General features: G+C 35.1%; 3 protein-coding genes across 6 annotated transcripts in view; 2 read left to right on the forward strand and 1 right to left on the reverse strand.

Annotated features, from left to right (window-relative positions):
• The first annotated feature begins 554 nt into the window (after window positions 1-554).
• On the forward strand, window positions 555-1937 carry NAGK (N-acetyl-l-glutamate kinase). The gene has a single exon (XM_016316448.3). The coding sequence runs from the start codon at window positions 643-645 to the stop codon at window positions 1684-1686; it is 1044 nt and encodes a 347-aa protein (XP_016171934.1). The 5' UTR covers window positions 555-642; the 3' UTR covers window positions 1687-1937.
• Window positions 1938-2091: 154 nt separating this feature from the next.
• LOC107614502 (DDT domain-containing protein DDR4) lies at window positions 2092-6402 on the reverse strand. Its single transcript, XM_016316695.3, has 11 exons — window positions 5986-6402; window positions 5694-5804; window positions 5083-5169; window positions 4952-4989; window positions 4787-4868; window positions 4549-4655; window positions 4312-4471; window positions 4136-4228; window positions 3899-4019; window positions 3291-3333; window positions 2092-2890 (listed from the first exon to the last, which is right to left on the reverse strand). Exons 1-11 carry the CDS (start codon window positions 6091-6093, stop codon window positions 2428-2430), a joined length of 1413 nt encoding a protein of 470 aa, XP_016172181.1. The 5' UTR covers window positions 6094-6402; the 3' UTR covers window positions 2092-2427.
• Window positions 6403-17722: 11320 nt separating this feature from the next.
• LOC107612622 (zinc finger FYVE domain protein) overlaps window positions 17723-21045 on the forward strand; it is a 29097-nt gene continuing 25774 nt past the window's right edge. Inside the window, exon 1 of one of the 4 annotated variants that reach the window (XM_016314316.3) lies at window positions 17723-18764. In XM_016314316.3, coding sequence (XP_016169802.2) covers window positions 17923-18764 — 842 coding nt within the window. In that variant the 5' untranslated portion in view covers window positions 17723-17922. The remainder of the gene's footprint in view (window positions 18765-21045) is intronic. The other 3 variants (XM_088495940.1, XM_088495939.1, XM_088495938.1) reach the window with 3 other exon arrangements.

Consider the following 21045-nt stretch of genomic DNA (forward strand, 5'->3'; position numbering starts at 1 on the left):
AATTATCTTTCCATTAAAAGTTAAAACTAAATTTTTCTAATGCAAAATCTCCGTTCAAATCCAATGCTTATGTTTAAAAAAAATGCTTCGTCAAATAATAAATTTCGTCTAATCAGGAAAGGTGTCAGTGAAACAACCAACAAGCAACTCGAGATGTAAAGTATCAAAATGATTAAACAAACAGAGACTCACGTGGAAGGAAAATGGCTTTAAATAAGAGATTTTCTTTTCTGTATATGGTGAATTTATTTTGAAAATAAAAGAGATAATAAGTTTTTATTTAAATAAATATATAATAAATGTATTAAAAATTTAAATTTATATATTTATAAAAAAGTTTAATAAATAATATTAGATGAAGTGCAATCGACTTTACGTGAAGTTGATATCTAAAAATTGTTAGATAATTTAACTGATTTAACTAAATTTTTATTTAACGTCTCTCAAATATCAAAAGCGACTTAGTTTTCACTATAATATTAAGATGTGTTCTTAAAATAAAAACACCTGTTAATCAAACATGATTTCAATGTAAGAATTTCTCTTTAAATGGTAAAAAGTTAACGGTGGTCACTATGTACGCTACTTGTAATTCTGAGCATATGCAACTTTCGCCTCATACTCTGACAGTGAGAAAACACAATGTTGGGAGTGGCACCAAAAACCCTCACAAATTTGCCTCCTCCTTCATTGTTCCCATTCAGCTCAAAAACCCAAACCACATTACCTTCCAATCTCTCTTTCCCTTCTTCAACTCGCTTCACCCACAAATACCCAACCGTTTCAGCCGTCTCCAACCCGGTTCACGAACCCAAACTCGCTGAGTCACTCTCCCCGGGTCAGTTCCGAGTCGACATCCTCTCTGAATCGCTCCCTTTCATTCAGAAGTTCCGGGGAAAAACCATCGTCGTCAAGTATGGCGGTGCCGCCATGAAGTCACCGGCGCTGCAGGCATCCGTGATCAACGACCTCGTACTTCTCTCCTGTGTCGGCCTCCGCCCCGTCATGGTCCACGGCGGGGGGCCGGAGATCAACCACTGGCTCAGCCGACTCAACATCCAGGCCGTGTTCCGCGACGGACTCCGCGTCACCGACGGCGACACCATGGAGATCGTGTCCATGGTGCTCGTCGGAAAGGTAAACAAGACGCTGGTTTCACTCATCAACAAGGCCGGCGCCACCGCCATCGGCCTTTCCGGCATGGACGGCCGCCTCATAACCGCCTGCCCCAGCCCCAAGGCGGCGGACCTGGGGTTCGTCGGAGAAGTGGAGCAAGTGGATCCGTCGGTGCTTCGGCCCCTGATTGCGAGTGGGTACATCCCGGTGGTGACGTCAGTTGCGGCCGACAAATACGGTCAGCCGTACAACATCAATGCTGATACAGTGGCGGGAGAATTAGCGGCGGCGCTGGAGGCGGAGAAACTGATTCTGCTGACTGATGTAGCTGGGATATTGGAGAATAAGGATGATCCAAAGAGCTTGGTGAAGGAGATTGATATAAAGGGAGTGAAGAAAATGATGGATAATGGGAAAATTGGTGGTGGAATGATTCCCAAGGTCAATTGCTGCGTGCGATCGCTAGCTCAAGGGGTGAGGACTGCCAGTATTATCGACGGCCGCGTGCCGCATTCTTTGCTGTTGGAGATTTTGACGGATGAAGGTGCTGGAACTATGATCACTGGCTAAATTTTTTAGATTGATTTTGTAGTGTTTCTTGTTTTTTATGTGATAAATGAAGCTTGCAATGAATGATGCAAGGTTTTGCTGCTTTTTGTGCCCAGCTTCTAGTAAATCGTTTTGTACTTCGCTTTTAGTAATGCATAAGGAAAATATTGATTTGGTTTCCTTATGTTTTCGTTATGAAGTTTTGGGTCTTTTGGTTGAACGAAATACTTGTTACTTGCAAATCATTTACCAGGAAAGTTTGTGTTCTTGCCTTTCGGTTCGAGTTCCAACTCTGAGGAAATTACAGTTACGGTTGCTCATCGAATGAAATTAATCCCTATATTGTATTGTAAGCAGTTAAAATTGGCAAAATCAAATTAATCGATTGCTTAGTAAAGGTTTTGTTGCTGATGAAAAAGTGCAAAATGCATACAAATGAAATCCTCGGATAATTAAAATTTAAACGGAGTATATACATCAGAACCAGTAGAAATTACCAGCATATAGGTTTTTATCCATCTACATTTATATCCCAAAATATAGTTCAGAAATATCTCGCACAACGCCACTTAAGCAAAGTGTGGTGCATGGATTACCAGACAATACTAGGTGCAAAAAATATCTAAAAATCCTAAATTGTGATTGACCTAATGCTGGTGTTTTTCAAGCTTACAAAAATGTGTTGACTGTTGATGCAAGCATATTCATAAAACCACTGCTAAGCTTGCATACTTTGTCAATATCTATGGTAATACCAAGGGCCTAATTGGACTCCGAAATGTCTTCATTCTCTTGTTCTTCATCATCTGAATCTGGAATAACAATAGATTCTAAGGCAGAATTTCGAGTGGGTCTCTGTCTCAGTCTTTGCTTTGAGACCAAACCTCTGCTTTCTGCAAGGGTATGGCTAGGGACTCCAGCTAACCGCTTGCTGTAGCGAACTCCCCTTGGATAAGAAACTGCGTGGCTTGAATGCACTTCCTTTGTATAAGGAGCTGCACGGCTTGAATGCGCTTCTGAATTTCCCAGCTCACTACTATCAGCATCATCATCTTGCTCCTCACTGTAACCACAATCCTCATGTTCATAACCAGTATCATCACTGTCTGATATGGGAACCACATCCTGTTTGGAATCACTCTCTGATGAATCATCCTTGCTGTTGGATTTATCTTCTGATCCTGTGTTTTTGTCTCGTTCAGTGCCTGAAGACCTTTTCCTTGTACTAATGTCAAACAAGGAAAGTAGAAAAGCAGCATTAGATTCAGAAATGAGGACATTATCTATTAGATAATTGGGATGAAAAATGACAGAATCCAAAAATATTAAATAAATAATATATGTTACACCAAAAACATCTTGGGCTAGCCAGTGCTAAACGGCCATGCCATTCAACAGTCAACACAGGACTATCTACTTGACTACTTCCATATCGATGTGTATGTATAATTACATATGTATATATAAGGCATGAAGCAACCCCGCAAAGTGTAGGCTGAAGATAAATTTAAGTTCGCTAATCTCTTTTTTTTGGTTTGGTTATTGACTTATTATCCAAACAAACCCCTGGACATCGTTAGAAGTAGAGCATGAACCAAATATATATATATATATACACAACATACTTTATTAACTGTATAGCTTCCTTCATGGTACGATCATAAGCTTCTGCAATATTTCCGAAAAAGAATTTCATTAGCTTCAAATATCCAATTCGCATCAAAAGATGCATAAAGAAGAAATCAATCATTCGCATCAAAAGATGCATAAAGAAGAAATCAATCAAGACAAGTTAGATGCAATTTCAATTGAAAATTCACTAGGCATTTAACAGAGAAAAATGTAAAATTCACCAGGAGAGTGTCAAGGAAAAATGGTTAAACAAATAAAATGTAAAATCCAAATTCATAGAGCGCCTTAATATTAGGCAACGTTCTCAACATACAAATTAATGCAACGGCAGCATGTCACAAATAATAGTCTAGAGAGAAAGCCGACATCTCGTTTATGCAGAAACATCTCACCCATTTAATTCACAAGACATACACACTACCAATGCAAGTAATACGTAAACCAAGAAAAGAACAAATTCAACTCCATTAGTATGCACTATGCAGGATGACGTTGACAACAGTATTGTGCATCAGAACAGGTAGATCACATTGATTTAGGAATCATCATTCATCAAACAAATGCGAATGCCACATAATTGAACATACAATACCCATCTTACCAAGTGAGTAATTAACAGGCCTGCGAGTGCGACAAGAGCGTGTATTTCCTGAGCAATAATTCCGAAAATCAGTTGATAGCATCTCCTGTCGTTGCTTTCGTATTGCTGCTCTTTCTTCATTCTGTGAAATTTGAAAGTGATGTTACTTCAAATCAATACAACAAAGATATGGACACGCCGCTAAGTATCATGAAAGACCTATCAAACACTAGACAAGATTACTAATTGCTATCATACCTTTTTAAGCTTTTCAAGAACAGGAATGACATCACTTTCAAGTTTCTTACTAATAGCAACTTCAACAGAAGATTTGCTACATGAAAATGTTTCCTGCAACCAACATTCAATGATAGTAAATTAAGAACTGAAATTTAGGATGTAGGAAGAAGATAGGGCAGTGAATTTGATCTTACAGCTGCTTTTGAAAATTCTTCCAGATTGGAGGCAAGTGTTTCCCATTGAAAATTGATGGGAATTGATAAACAGCCATTGACATCATTCTGTGAACTTGAGTCTGATGTGATTATTTCCCTATACAATCTGTGACTCTTGCATTTTGCATTTGCATCATACCTATGATCAACAAAGTGGTAATCAATATTTTGAGATTTAGAGAAATATGAAAAGACCAGAACATTTCTAAAGATTACCAAATGGAAGTGTCAGTTCCATCTCTTCCTAAGGCTACTTTGCGAAAAGAGGTAAGTTCTGTTCCTTCTTTTAAAGAATCATTAATGTATGATACTGCATCATTTTGCTGAAGATAAAAACAAACCAGCAAATAAAAAAGGGGACATTAAAACATAGACTTTGAGGATAGATTGTCTAGCCAGGAAAATGCAAAAGTATCCTATATATTAATGAAACCACAAGAGGAGATAAGAATACTTCAGCTCGAACTTCACATAGTGCTTTTAGCAGTCGCAAACGATCCAGTGGAGTAAGTTCCTTGTATTTGGATATCTCCTCTCTGCATAAACCATCCATGACATCAATTATTAACATTTTGCAGCAATCATTTTCAGCACAACATTATTGGTACATTTCCAGTACCCGTTAGACGGCACAAGTGGAATCTTCCCCTCAGCAACCTATGAAAAGGAGCCGAAAAGCATCAGTGAGACAATGGGAAGAGATAAAAAATAATTAAAATGTAAAAAGTCAAGTAACAAGCAAAGACTCACCCATGACCACCACATAGCTAGTTTCTTGCAAAGAGCAGTCACCCATTTGTCAGAATTAACCAAATTTTTATTCACTGGTGGTATCCCCTGTGAAAAATGCAAACAAAATTTAAAATTTAGAAAGAAACCAACGATGGACCAATATCCAAATAATGATAGTATAGGATAGGAATACTATGGACTTAAAAATACAAACCATAAAGGGTAAGGTAAGGATGGTTGGTTTGATTTGAAAAGTTTGCCAATTTATCATCATATTCATATTCATATCTTAGGCTTTCCTCCCAAAACATATATCCCAAAATAATAATAGAAATAATAAGAAAATAAACCCGGCTTATCTCCCTGCATCACTCCTTAATTTGGTGAAAATTGTCTTAAACAGTATTTTATCCAAAAAAAATTATGAACACAGTAAAGCTTTGAAGTTGATGAGTTCAATACATCCCTGTTGTAAAGGTGAACGCAAAAAATTAGCTCTTTTTTTGTACTAAAATGATTCGCTTGAAATGAAAAGAAATGAACAGTCACGTTGTTACTATAATCTATACAAAAGGTCATAAGTTTGATAAATTAAAAGATAAAAATAATAAATAAGAATAAGAAAGTACCTTCAAAAGTTGAATGTGAAGCTGAGCAAGTGCAGAGTCAGGCTTGACAATCCCAATTTCTAACTCTTCAGCAGAAAGCTTGAATTCTTTGCCGAGTATTGAGCTAAACACCTGAAATCACCAAAACCACCTTCACTCATTGATTTATACCCTACTCTCACACTGAATCCTACATTTTAACCCCCCAAAAAAATTAATAACAATTATAATAACAACGTCTACGATATCATGACCTAAGAAAAATTAGAAAACAACGATTTTTCTTTTCAGGAAGCGCGAATATGTTTCTTACGTCGAAGAAGTTGAGAACAGAAGCGAGTTCCCATCGTCCTCGTAGCCTCAGAATCTCATCCTCCATCGTATTCTCCTCGCCTCCACTGTGTTCTTCTGCGTTCGTCATTTCTCTTTCTCTCTCTTCGTTGCGATTTCTGAGAGAAGAAACGTTAGAGAATGATCGAATAATGGAGAATTAAAAGAAGAGGAAGCGTGATCGACAGGGCAAGACGCAAAACGGTGAGTTTTTTCTTTTTCCCGCCCGAAGCGCTTTTTACTCGCTTTTATTTTAACCTGCTCTGAATCGCAGTGGACAGTGTGGAGTGGAGTGGAGTGTTGGATTTTTTATTTATTTTAGGGTTAATTAATTTTGGGTCGCGCCCTTTTGGATCTTTTCCCTCGCGGCTTTTAAGGGTCGTGTATTGCTTGTTTGCTATGGGCCAAGGTGAAAATGAGATATGGGTCCTTTAATTATTTTCAGGATTTTTTTAACTAAATAAAATAACAGTTTTATTAGGTAACCAACTAGGATAATAGTTAATTGCACAACTAATATATGAACTGTAAAAGAAGTCCAATAAAAAATTACAAATTTTAAATCAAGAGTAATTTTAATTTCACTTTTACTTTTATTTATAGTGAAAAAATAATTACAAAATTTTTTTCCTTCTCTCCAGGTCTTTTGGTCGCACTATTTAGTATCACCTCTAACTACTTTAGTCACCGTGTCACGTAATAACTGTGCTGTTGCGTCAGGCCTTCCATCGCTCAAAGCGACAATAGACGTTTTTTTTAAGAATGTACAATAAAAATAAATAAATAAATTTTTTAAAATAAGACATCATTTTGGATGTTTTTTATACCTAGATTTCGGATGCTTAAATTTTAGAAGTATCGAATAACAAACAAAAATTCAAAACATAAGAAAAAGAAATATTTAAAAACTAAGAAAAAAAATCTAAAACTACTTAAAAAATAATCTAAAATTAAAAAAAAAATATTCAAAACATAAAAAAACATCTAAGACTTATAAAAAGACACATTTAAAATCTTGGAAAACGAAACATCCAAAACTATTAAAAAGAATCATTCAAAACCTAAAAAAAAAGCGTGGAAGCTGCTTTGAAAAAGAAAAGACGTAAATGAGAGACGGGAGATGCCAAAGGATTGAAAGGTGTTGCAGTGAAAGGAGTTACAGGCGAAAGGTGCAACAGCACGGCAAGACGAGTTAGAGGGGAAGGACGCGGCGAAAGGAGTTGGAGGAGGAGGTCACGACGTGAGAAGTTGGATTTGGGAGAGCGCATGTTTTTTTTAGCTCAATCCTAGTTTTCTTAAATTTTAAAATCAGTATTTTGAAAAATCTACTAAGTTAATTAGCTAGCTGCATATAGATTTGGTTATTTGTACTTTCTCATAAAATAAAGGATAAAGTATTAGTTTGGTCCTCCAACGTTTGAGCCAAATTCTAATTTTGTCCCTAACTTTTCAAATGTCTAATTTTTGTCCCAAAAAATTTCAAATTGATTCAATGTGTTATCCTATTGTTAAATTTGACACGAATAATTAAGAGAATGATTGACGTAGGTGCTAACAACTTTATTATCAAATATTTTCTTCTATGTATTAGAAAAACATAACCAAAACCTTTTCATCGATCTCCTTTGTGTAAAAAAATCCCAAATCGTATCAATCAATCATCAACGCTCTGGAATCAAAGAAAAATTTTATGTTAATGATTATTAGTGGATTAATTTTATTTAGGTATCGAAATCAAATATAATATTGACTCTTCAATATGTTAATTGTTTATTTCAAGTTTAATTGTGAGACAATATTGAACACATTTAAAATTTTTTGAGACTAAAATAAAAAATTTAAAATTTTTTAGAACTGAAATAGAATGTTTAAAATGTTAGATATCAAACTAGTACTTAGTCCAAACATTAAAAACTAAAATATTATTTTATCCTAAAATAAATTAATTGTTTAGATTGGATTAAATTATATATCATCCGATTTCAAGGTCTATTGTAAAGTGTTCTACCAAGGTCTATGTTTAAATAAATAAAAGCTCACAAAAATGGGTTAAATCGTGCTTTGAAATTATTTTAGATCTGAAACAAAAAATTTAAAAGTTTTTTAGTCTTTAGACTTATATACAGCAAAATGTGTTAGTATGTAGGTTTTGAAAACTTTGTTTTTGAAATTCTTTAAAATAGATCTTGAGATACCTTGATTTTTGTTAAACATCTTTTGAAATCTTACCAAGCTTGAGAAAAGTTTTAGAATGCTTTTTAATATATCTTACATTAAACTAGAAAAGTGAAACACCAACTTGTAAAATAATAAACTTTAAATGAACAAAGATAAGAGTTCAAAAAATATATACAAATCATATAGTAGTAAAATAGCTATGTCCAGCCTTCAATCAAACTTAAGAGTTTCACTATTAGAATAATTAATTATATAAGAGATATTGTTTTCCAAATCTTGTCAACCTAAATATTGACTTACGCTAGAGTGAAACACCACCTAGGGTCAGTTTGGCTAAATTTTTTAAATAAGTTCTTTTGAAATATAAGCTTAAAATATAAAAATTTTTATTAATAACAACTTTTAAATAAGTTATTTTATATTTAGAAAGTTATTATAGAAGTCCTTGTTTTAAAGTTGTGCATTAAATATGAGTGATAAAATAGCTTTTGAAAATAGAAAAAGTTACATTTTTTAACTTCTTCAAAAGCTCTTAAATAACTTTTTGAAAAGTTAAAAGTTTATCTAAAAAATTGTACCAAACACTATTAATGTAACTTTTTATAAGTCAAAAGCTAAAAAAATTAGCTTTTAGAGTTTCCCAAACGGATAACTTTAGATATTATCTCTTCAATAATCTTAGAATTTTAAGGCTGCGTTTGTTTCTAAAAACTAAGAGATTGAGATTCAGTATTATGTTCGGTAACTAGAGACTAGAACTAAAATTTCAATCTAGATACATAAAAGTTCAATTCCTTCAGTACTTGCAGAACGTGAAAATTCATGGGACTAAAATTTTTGGGAATAGAGACTAAAACTTTAATAACTTTTATTTACCAAAAATACTTATTAAACTTTTCAATTTTAAAGTCTATCCCTCATACACACATTAAAAATATAGAGAAGAGAGACATCATAGAACAGAGAGGGAGAAGAATGAGAGGAGGGAGAGGCGGTGGGGGGCCATCAGCCACCACCACCACCACCACCACTACCACTACGACTCCTCCTCTGTTGATTCCAAGCCATCCGCTTTGTCGCCGTGACGCGCCCCCTCGAGGTTCATATTTGTGTACGTGGGTCAAGAAGGCAAACTTTTCGTGATACCCGCAAGGTTCCTTAACTTGCCGGTATTCGCTAGTCTCTTCAAATAAACTGAAGAGGTTTTTGGTCTTTGATGCAGCAACAGTTCGCTCCTTCCTTGCAAACTTGTGTTCTTCAATAACATGGTGAAGCACCTCGAGAAAGACGAACACACGTACAACAAGCTTTTTTTAGAAGTTTTCGTGAAATTGTTTCTGACTCGGCTTCTCATTTTTGCTGCAAAGAAAGCATTGTTGCCCTCACTCCTCTCTTGCAGAAGTAAGGGTTTAGTTTCAATCCCACTAGGTAACCAATAGGAGTTTTGCCAACTCCTACCAACTTTTATTGGGATGGACTCTAGAGCCCATTTCAGGAAAAAAAAATATATGTCCAATCATCCATGGTAAACTTAATTCAACTCCAATTATCACTAGTAAACATAATAAACCCTATCTTTTACAATTCAAGTCTAACCTCATCCCCCAACCCTGACGGCTACCCCTTTCCGACCTCCCTTCTCCATTAGAAGACACACCCATTTAAAAGACACATCCACAAAAGACACCTCCATTAGAAAACACATGTATAAAAAGACACTTTCTAAAAACACGTGCATAAAAAGACACATCAATTAAAAGAACATTCATAACCCACATCAATTGATGATGCATTTGTTCCTTCTTCTCCAAATATACATTCCATCGACGAAGCTGTCGGAAGATGCAGGATTTTTGTTTGCGACTTTGGGACAACGTCGAGAGATACACGTTAGATGGCAATCGGGTGATGGAACACGCACGCGTTTTTGCGATATCAGATTTCACCGTCATGAAACGGCGGTGCACTAATGAACCGGCGACGCAGCGGTTATTGCGGCTGGAACGACAGCGCACCGCAGTGGCGGCGAATCGGCACCTGAGTCACAAGCTCAGCGTACTTCACCTTTCTAGGGAGGGCTAGGATGCTGAAGCCATTGTTACGGAGCATGGCATCTCTGAGCATCAAGCGCATGATAGCAAGCTACACCGAATTGAAGTATTAATATGTTGACCAGAACGATGATCTGGATGGAATGGGAACGAGAGCGAGGTCATCCTCTCCACGTCGCAAGAAAACGGAGCGATGAAACCTTGAAGGCCATGAATAACCATCATGCCGTTGTTGAAGAGATCAGGTTGCGTGATCTCCACCCCCTCCGAAAGAAGATGCCGCAATGATAGGAAGAAAACAGACGCTGATCACAGTGACCTTGTGGGCAGTTACTTAACACAATCCTTATTATTCAAATCTTTTATTAATGTCATTTTTTGAAAATTCAAATTTCTTAAAAATAATTTAAAATTATTAAATATTAACTGAGTTGTGAAAAATTGGCAGATTGACTCTTGGTGCCCAATACTTTTCCTGATAAAAATTTCTTATTTCTTTCTATTTTATTTTAAGAGTAATTATCTAAATCAGTCCCAATGATTTTAAAAGTTGACATTTTAGTCCCTTAAAAAATTAATATACAAAAATATCTCCAAAGTTTTACTCCGACAGACAAATTAATCTCCAATCTATTTTCCGGCGGAATAATTACCCAAATCAGTTTTCAAAGATTTTAAAAGCGAACATTTTAGTCCAAAAAAGAAATTAATACACAAATCAATCCCAACGTTTGTCTTTGTCAGACATAACAGTCTTCCATCAATTTTCCGACGTAAGTCACTAACGGAAAATACAAATTTGACACATTTTTTTATTAACATGATTTTGGCGCATATTATAAATCAAAGGAAAATAATTTGTATGTGCCACATGGATGTATATGTTAAGTTAGTCTAATTATGGAATAGAAATTCAGTTAACTTTTTAAATTAATTGATAATTTGGTGATCAAGTTAAGATTCAAGTGAAAATAGAAGAATAACTTTGATTATAATTAATTCCTAATTATCCGACCAAGCTAAGTTATATTAAATACAAAAATATTAAATGGTTTCAACCTTGAGTTTTTTTTTTTTAAATAATCTCTAATAACTTTATTGAACATTATTATTATTATTATTATTATTATTATTATTATTATTATTATTATTGAGTGACAATAAATATATATGTATATATGCTTTTTTATATTTTTTATCCATTTTTTTATATTATAAATATATATATATAAATTTAACGAATAAATTTATCATTATTTTTGCTCAAAAACATGCAAAAAATTATGGCACATTATTATTGTGTAATTACTAATAATAATAAGAATAAAAATTTTATTTTATTTTATTTTTTATGTAGTATAATTGATACTAATGAATATCACTAAATATGTCTTTGATGATGATGATTCTATAAGCATGTCTACTTATGACCAGTTTGGATAGATCCATAACCAATTTTTTTTTTTTAACTTGTGAAAAGTTATAACATTAGTGTTTGGTGCAATTTTTAAAACTAAATTGTAACTTTTTAAAAAGTTATTTAAGTACTCATGAAAAAGTTAAAAAAAGTGATTTTTATAATTAAAAACTTTTTATCACTCTTGTTTTAAAATAAGCACTTTTAGGACTAAAAAAAAATCAAACACAATATAATTTATCTATAAGTTATTTTTAATTTAAGCTTTTATATTTTAAGCCTTTTTTCCAAAATAGCTTAATTAAGTTGTTTGTCCAAACTAGTCTTTGCAATCTTACATAGTGCATACATATGTATATAATCAATGTTTGGGCCACTTCTTAATGAAAGACATATCTAACTTGGAATTAGAGAATACTCAACATAACAAAATGAAACGTACAAACAACAAAATATGAAACTAAACAAACCATAATAATATGCTTTTAATAGGTTAAGTACGATTTTGGTCTCTAACGTATAGGTCGAAAATTTTGTTCGTCCCCAACTTTTTTTACAAACAAAATCGTCCCTAAAGTTCGAGTTTGTTTTAAAATAGTTTTTTCGGACAATTTTACCCCTAAGTTCGTTAGTGTCCATTACTCATTGTTTTAACAAATAATTATAATATTCATAATAATAATAACACTAATAATAATAAATAGATAAATAATGAAATAAATAAATAAGGGAGCAGTTTGTGAAGAGGATAACATGATCGTCTTCTTCGGAAGCTCAACGGAGGGCAGCATCGCTAGGGTACAACAAAACAGAGGTAGGGAACAACAATCAGTCGTTCATGGCTTTTTAGAGTTCAAGATATTCTTGATTTCATTCACCTGCGAAAGAGTTGCTATGTAGACATGGAGAGAGGCCAATTCTATGAACTTTATCAACGAAGGATAACCCAGCGCGAAGATTTTGGGGTTGCGTATACTACGAGGTATGTTGTTGTTCCTCATTTGCGAATATGAGTTCGGGGATTTGAGGTTTTTTCACCTACATTTCTGGCTTGTGTCAGGTTCAGGATGGTTGTGATTTTTTTCGTTAGGTAGATCCGGAACCTGAAGGAGCTCAGCATCACACTGAAATTGCAAAAAACAGGAGAAAAATTATAAGCTTAAAATCAAGATTGAAGGAGGTTGAATGGAAGTTTAGGATTATTGTTGCTTTAGGGATTGTTGGCTGGATTGGATTTTTATTTTTGTTGCTACAAAATCTATATAAGTTAAGGCAACCATATGGAATGTACCCAAATTATAGATGATTAGTTAGGCAATTTTAGGAGATTGTTGTATTCTACGGATAAATTTTGAGGATAATTTGTGATGTTACAATAGTTTAATGTTGTATCATTTGTGAGCCTATTTGAAGCAATGAATGAAAGTGATGTTTAGGGGTGTATCATTTGTGAACATGTTTAATGGTGTATCATCTGTGATGTTTTAATTTGCAATCTTAATGCAGAAAAATAGTAAAGCAATATGTAGGAATGAGATTTGTAACTCCAATAATGACCTAATGACCAATTTCAATTAGAGACATGTTAAAACAAACACAAATCAACCTATAAATTACACAAGTCTAAATTGATACCATAGCTTACAATGGATGTCATGCCACTAAGACAAAAAAACAAGATTCAAAATAGTGTACTGAAATACCTAATACCAAAAATCAGGATTTAAGATAGTGTGCATAAAGCATTGTTTCCAACTAAATAACACAGTGAAAACAAAAAAATATAACAAGCAATATCTAAAGATTTTTCTATTCACTAGGAGATAATTTTGTCATTAGCTTGAGCTTCTGCAGAGGAACATATGGTGCACCAGTCTGGATGACAGAAAAATGTATCTTTCTCTCAGTTGGTTGACTAAGTGACTGTTTCTTGTTGGAAGAGGTTACTGCTGTTGTACTCTTGTTCTTGGGCAATGGTTGAGTTGAAAGTGCTTTAGGGTTGGACTGGAGTTGGTTGTTAGGCTGAGTTGATACATTCTTAGGTTGAGCTGTTGATTTTTAAGGCTGAGTTGCTAGAAGGTTGGGTTATGAGGATGAATTCTTTCTCTTCCTTCCTATCTGAATTGTTTAACTAGGAGGTTGTTTGGATGTAGGCTTCCTACCTCTCTTAGGAGCTTTGACAGCTTGTTGTGTTGAGATTTGGGCCTATGAAGGTAATGACAATTATATAGAAAAAATCAGAATTAAATACGTAAGTAAATAGTGAAATATATACATAGCATAATATAAACTAAACCTTATAATATAATGGCACATTCACTCTTGTTAGGCTTTATGCAGCCGGTCTTGTGTCCTACATCACCAAAGTTGGAGCATATTTGAATTTGATCCCTCTGTGACATGTGATTTTGGCTTCTGTTCTCCTTATCTCCAGGTCCTCGTTTTCTCTTCTTTACAAGTCTGTGATTTGGCCTCCTATATGGAGGTGGCATGACATTATCATATTGAATTCTCTTCCATAAATCCAATCCATTCACAGGGTGTATCACCTCCTGGTAGCACTTTCGGTAAGCATCCTTTTTGTAGCAGTCATCCATATAGGATTCCAAATCAAATCCTTTAAAGTTAATGCAACTGATGGCATGAGAACATAGAATGTCACTCATCAAAGCATACATAAAGTCTCTGGAATACGTAGTAATTCATGAAGCTTGGATTTTGGATCTCCTGAGCAAAATCCGGGAACCGAATCACTTTCAGGTAGACGGATGATTTTGGATTTTCTCTTAGAAGTTCAGAACAATAATCATTAATCCTTTCATACTGCTACCTAAATGCATCCTAAATCTGGCTTAATGCCTCTTGCTTGGTTTTTGCTATCATTGATTTAGTCACAATCAGATTCCATTTTTTATGTGTCTTTGTCACCAACTCATTTATCTTGATTATTGGATTTGACTCTACCTTCTTCTTAAATTGGTTGTCTAGCCATTTAAAGTGTATTATGCCAATCCTGTGTGTCTGCATGCAAGTGTGTTGTAAATTTATGCTTTTTAATTGCCATGTTGACTCCTATCCAATCCTGTGTACACAAAAAGAGCATTCTTTGTGACAAACAGGCTTACCCTTACCAAGTCACACTTCTTGAACTTGATATTCCTAGCTGTCTGAACTGCATTAGCTGCCACAGTATCCTTAAACTCTTGCCTAGATTCATAAAGTGTTCTCACCTCCCATTTGTAGTTAGTCATATTTTTTGAGGTTTATGGATTGAAAATCTTTGGCCCTCACATTCTGATCCACCATCAGCATCCTCCTCTGCATTATTACTAGGGGTGCACATGACCCGACTCGATCCAAACCCGAATACTTTGGGGCTATGTTGGTATGATTTCATCAGGTCTAGAACTGGGTAAGGGTCTCAAAATTAGACCCGGTCATTATTTAGGGTCGGGTCCGGGTCAATAGTTCACCCAGCCCATGTGTAATCTAGGGGACTAAAAAAGGTATATATGTTTTAAATTAATTCCAATATTATGTTATATTAATTATAAGCTTATTGTTTTGTTTTTAATCACATTTGTTGAATTAGGAAATAGATCAAAGAAGCATGAAATTAGAATTTATGGACAAATTCAAGTTCAAGTATGATTATCAACTTCTCTATAACAAGTATTTTTTTTAATAAATGAGTGCATCATACTTTTTTGACATAAAATTTATCAAGATTCGGACTTCACCCGGTCGAGACCCGATTTTAGTGTGGCCTAAAAGTAGTGTGATTTCACCAGGTCTAGGGTCAAGTAAAGGTTTAAAAAATAGACCCGGTCGTTATTTAGGGTCGGGTCCAGGTCAATCCAAACCTAGTTTCACCGGGCCCCATGTGCACCCCTAATCATCAGCCCCTAAGTTATCTCCACCAATCATATAGTCTACTTCCAATTCATCACTATCTGTCCCTTCCACATCACTTAGCTCACTTGTAACAACCCTCTTGCCCTTGGCCGTAGTGGCCATCTTTGGCACAGAATAATTTTTTTCAAATCCACAATCATATTCATACTCTTCCTCACTGTCAGTGAAGTTGATGTCTTTGGCAATATCCCCCTCCTCATTAGATGGCAAATATTCAGGGTCATCACTGTCTTCATCACTATTTTCATGGCGATCTCCTCCAATCTATCATTTACCGTCTAACTCTACTGAAACACCCTTATTCTGAAATTATATTTCAACCACATTCCCAACTGCATCAGTCACGGGATCATCATCCTTTGCTATCACATTCTTTTCTTGATCTCCTACAAATATCACTATCTGAAGACCACCACTATTAAGTTCCTCAGTTTCAACAACCCCAGTATCTCTCCCTACGTCAATATAACCAACTTTCGAAAATCCATCCGCATCCCCAACATCTGCACCACAATCAAATCCACTAAGCCCATCATCTCAGCTATTTTGCACATCGCAATTGCATCTAAGTCACCTTTCAACATCTTCAAGTTATTTTTAGAATCATTCGCAATTGGATCTTTACCATAATGCTGCAATGGCTGACTCCAAGTATTCAAAGTGCCTTAACTCTTCATATGCCTCAAACACATACCACCAATCGCCATCAATTTATTTGATGATTGTAGTTTGCCCATTCAAATACTTAAATACCCTGTTCTCATATCCGAATGCACTTCCATGATGCACCCTCATGTTAAAGTACACAATCTTCTACTCAAACAACCCTATTATTCAACACAATACATTACTAAAACAAACAAGAAAAAAATAGATCATCACAAACCCTAACTTTATTCACAGTCAATGCAGCCTACATTAAGCTCTATACAACTTAGATTCATCAACATTGTTCTAAACCTCAAACCACAAAAATGTAAGAAATAGTTGAGGTGAAACAACATTGCATGGATAGCAAGTTTACCTCAACAACGGCTATCTGTAGCGATGAAGATGAGTGACGAATGTGACAACACAACCTCGATCGAACTCCCAACAACACAATGTCTTCAACCAATAGCGTAGGTCGTCCTCACAGGAACGTTTTTGTAGGGTATGACGCAAACGTTTCAAAGACCAAGTGTGTTCTCAAACATTGTGATTTATTTGAGGAAGACGAAATGATTTCGCGAGAATAACATGAAGAAAAAGAAACCATCAAGGGCAAAATCGTCTTTAAAAAAAGTAATTTTTTTGTCCGAAGAACGATTTTAAAACCAACTCAAACTTTAGGGACAGTTTTGTATGCAAAAAAAAGTTCAGGACGAAAAAATTCTCGACCGATATGTTAGGGACCAAAATCATACTTAACTTGTTTTTAATTTAAGAGAATATGAGACTTAGTACATATCTTTTTTTTTATTATTTGAAATTGTGTATGTAATGAGAATGATTCAATATTTTTTTTTTTGAAAAAATACAATATTAGAAACCAAATAGATTTAACTTAACCTTAAAGGTTAATTTGATTATAATATCTACTAATATTATTTTTCTAATAAATACTTCAAAAATTTAGTGGTTATGCCGAAAAATGGACAGAAGACTATTATGTCTGATGGAAAAAAAATTAGAGATTAATTTGTGTATTAATTTTTTTGGGATTAAAATATCTATTTTTAAAACTTTTGAATACTGCTTTAGATAATTACTTCGTTAAAAAATAAATTGAAAACTAATTTGTCTGTCAGAATAAAACTTTAAAGATATTTTTGTGTATTAATTTTTTTGGACTAAAATATCTATTTTTAAAATTTTTACAAATTAATTTAAATAATTACTTTTATTTTCATATTTACTTTTCTTCTTAATTTATTTAAAATAAATATTCATATACAAATACCTTTGTAGAAAGATGATAATTAAAAATCGTTAAATAATATTTTAGTTAAATTTATTAAATTACCCTCTACTAATTTTTAAATATCAACTTCACATATTTCGTATACAAAAAAAATCAAGAAAATAAGGAATGTTTTGGGGATTCACTTTTTTCTTTAAAAAACGAGACTAAAAAAAAAATTAATAGTCAAATTCATCTCTACAAAATTACTTATTCCTTAAATTAGTCGCCAAATAAAAAAACCGGACCCAAAAAAAGAGGAATACTCTCTCTTACACACTCAGACACGCAAGTCGCTGCCCAGCAATACTCTCGCACACAATCACAATTCATAAAAACAAGATTCGGTAGAGGAGATTCATGCAGAAATTCAATCACAGCTTCGGATGAAGTGAACCGGCAACTACACCACAATCGATGTCGAAGGAAACGGAGTTTCTCTCTCGCCTCGCCGCGAACCACCTCCACCTCGCGCAATTCGAGCCCCTCCGCGCCGTCCTCCTCGCCCTCCGCCCTCGCAACCGCGACCTCGCCCGCCGCATCCTCCAAACCCTCGTTGCCCGATCTGGCCGCTTCCACAACATCCTCTGGTCCCCCTCATGCCCCTCCCCTTCCCTCCTCACATACCTCTCCACCCTCGAATTGCTCCAACTCGATAACGCCTCTTCCCCTTGGGGATTCGATTCCGAAACGCTGCGTTTTCGCGCCGAGTTTCTGCTTTTCGTGCAGAATTTGATCGACCTGGTTCCAGAACCTTCGGATGATGAAGAATTAAGGTGTAGGAGAGTTCTTGATGGTGTTTTGGAGCTTGGTGTGAAGAGGTTGAGAGTGGATGGTGACGATGATGATGTTGGCGTTGGGGATTTTGAGAGGAGTGAAAGTTCTGCTAATGCGAGCGTTGCGACTGTGGTTGAGGAAGGTGAGTTGATGAGTTTGAGGAAGATGGTTTTGGATCATGCGGGTGTTTTTGATGCTCTGTGTGGGAATGTGTATAAGCAGATTAAGCGGTGGGAGAGTGAGGACCGTGGATTGGAGGTCACTGTCAAGCGAGACGAGGGCGGCGGAGTGGTGGTGGAGGAGGAGGAGGAGGGGGCGGAGGAGGAAGGGGATGTTAGGGTTCTTGGTTGGATACTGAGGACTATTCAGGTTATTCATTTGGGTGCTATGAGAGAGAGTCTTGAAAAGGGGGATACACAAGGAGCGGTTTCCCATATTCGTTTTTTACATTTTGATTATGGAGTGGAGCAATCTGAGTACCGGTATGTTGACAATTTCCCCCCTCAATTTCCTTAACTTTTTGCTACATGGAGACTAATTCTGATGAATTTGATGTTTTTGTATACATGATGAGTTTAATTACTATCTACTGAGAGTGCAGAGATTGTTGGTAGATTCTATTAAATGTTTTTGTTTTTTTTTTTACACTGGCATTGTGTGCAAAATAAATCTATATATAGTATGATTCCCATTCAGATGAGGAATTCCAGTTAATCTTGGTGTGTAGTTTAGTAGTTTTGCTTCATATAATTATGCCTGTAAGGTAGGACATCTAGTTTAGTGTGGTATCATGCCCTTTTGTATCTTCTTTATTTGGGCTGCCCTACATTATCTTCTTTCTACGCATGTTTTGATGGCACAATAACTTCGTTTGATCTGTATGTTGTTGAATATAGACATAAGGGTATGCTTGGTTCTTGTTTTTAATTGTGTTTCATGTCTTTCGTGAAATAAGGAGTGAAAACATCTAAAACAATAAAATACCTGAGGAGATTTAAAACAAAAATATTGTTTCAATTTTCATCATTTCCTTCACAAATCTTGTTTTCATTATTTTCTTCAAAAATTCATAGAGCAACAACAACAATAAAACCTTTTCCCACTAGGTGGGGTCGATTATATGGATCAAACAACATCATTACGCCCTATCATAAATCATGTTAGAAATTAGTCCATCTATAAGTAAATCTCTCTTGATCGTCCTATTCAGAGACTTCTTAGGTCACTCTCTTGACCGGATGCTTTGATGGTCTTCTCCCAACAATCAACATGCTCAAACCACCTAAGGTGAAATTTTTCAATCTTTTTAACAATAGGTCCACTCTAACTTTCTCCCTCATATTTTTGTTCCTTATTCTATCCATTTGAGTGTGACTACTCATCTATTAAAACTTCCTCATTTTTTGCCACACTAAACTTATATTCATACTTATCCTTTACCCCCCTTACACTCTGGCCCATACAACATAATTGGTCTAATTAGAATGCGGTGAAATTTATCCTTAAGTTTCAGATAAACCTTTTTGGTTGCATATGAAGGAAAACGCATTCCTTCATTTTGACAAATCTGCTTGAATCCTTCAGTTCATATCGTCTCTATCTCTCAATTATATTCAATAATATAACCAAGATAGTTAAACCTCTTGACTTTTGTTAGGGTGTTTTCTCCAATTTTCATTGCAATGTTTGAGTTTACCCTTTGTTTGTTGCACTTACACTCCATATACTCCTTATTGCGGCTTATGCGTAAACCATGTATTTCCAAAACTTGTCTCTAAAATCCAATTTCTCGTCCAAATCTTCCCTCGATTCGCCTTTAAGGACGATATCATCGGAGAAAAGTATGTTCCATGGTATGGGTTTTTGTATATGCTCAATAAGCACTTACAAAACTAGTGTGGAAAGATATGTGCTTAGAGATGACTCCTGGTGTAATCCTACACCAATGAGAAATTTCTCTGTTATACCACGTGTTTTTCTTTTGGCAATTTCTTCTCACCTTTCACCAGACTCGGAAATCTATAATAAGAACCCTATGTTGAGTACTTGAGTGGTTTAGCTCTCTCCTGGATTAACTTAGCACTCAATTATTTGATTACTGCAAAGTTTCTATCAAATTTTCTCAACAAGAAAAAATCAATTTGAGAGCTTGTGAGTCTACTCTTATGTGTTATAAGGTGATCTTCTTGTTTTCTGAAGCGAATGTTTGCTATAAGAAACTCAAATGTTAAGGAGAAGTTCAAGATGACTTTACCCCGTGTTCACTAATCCAAAACCATGACCTTGGTGTATCCCTTTTGTACATGCTCCCATCCTTCCTATCATGTCCGTTTAAATCTCCTCCAAAAAAAAAATCTTATCTTCCAATGCCTTGGATTAAACCTATTGGATCTCCCTAAAACTTTTTTTTTTGTGGTCCTCTTCCAACCAACTTGTGGTGCATAGGCACTAATAACATTAAAGGTCTCCCCATCAATAGCCAGTTGGAGTGATGATCTGATCACCCACCTTTTTAACATCTACCACACCATTCTTCTAATGTTTATCAACAATAATGCCTACCTCATTTTGGTTCTTCTCGTTTCCTATTTGCCAAAGCTTAAAACTTGAGATGTCTAATTCTCTTCCTTTGCCCTCACCCAAAAGTTTTTTTCTGTAGGCACATAATATTTATTTTCCTTTTTGTCATGGTATCCACAGCTTCCATTGATTTCCCTGTACGTGTGTCTACACTCCATGTCCTAAATTGCGACTTACCCACCT

The sequence above is a fragment of the Arachis ipaensis genome, chromosome B8, assembly GCF_059453495.1.
Source record: "Arachis ipaensis isolate K30076 ecotype BB chromosome B8, ASM5945349v1, whole genome shotgun sequence".
NCBI classification, from domain to species: Eukaryota; Viridiplantae; Streptophyta; class Magnoliopsida; order Fabales; family Fabaceae; genus Arachis; species Arachis ipaensis.

Bases quoted from the DNA above. Each gene is read 5' to 3' on its own strand.
- NAGK (XM_016316448.3), top strand. From the start codon at position 643: ATGTTGGGAGTGGCACCAAAAACCCTCACAAATTTGCCTCCTCCTTCA.
- LOC107614502 (XM_016316695.3), bottom strand. From the start codon at position 6,093: ATGACGAACGCAGAAGAACACAGTGGAGGCGAGGAGAATACGATGGAG. The intron at 5,805-5,985 runs GTAAGAAACATA...TGGTGATTTCAG, and splicing joins CTGTTCTCAACTTCTTCGAC to GTGTTTAGCTCAATACTCGG. The intron at 4,229-4,311 runs GTAAGATCAAAT...TGTTGGTTGCAG, and splicing joins AAGAATTTTCAAAAGCAGCT to GAAACATTTTCATGTAGCAA.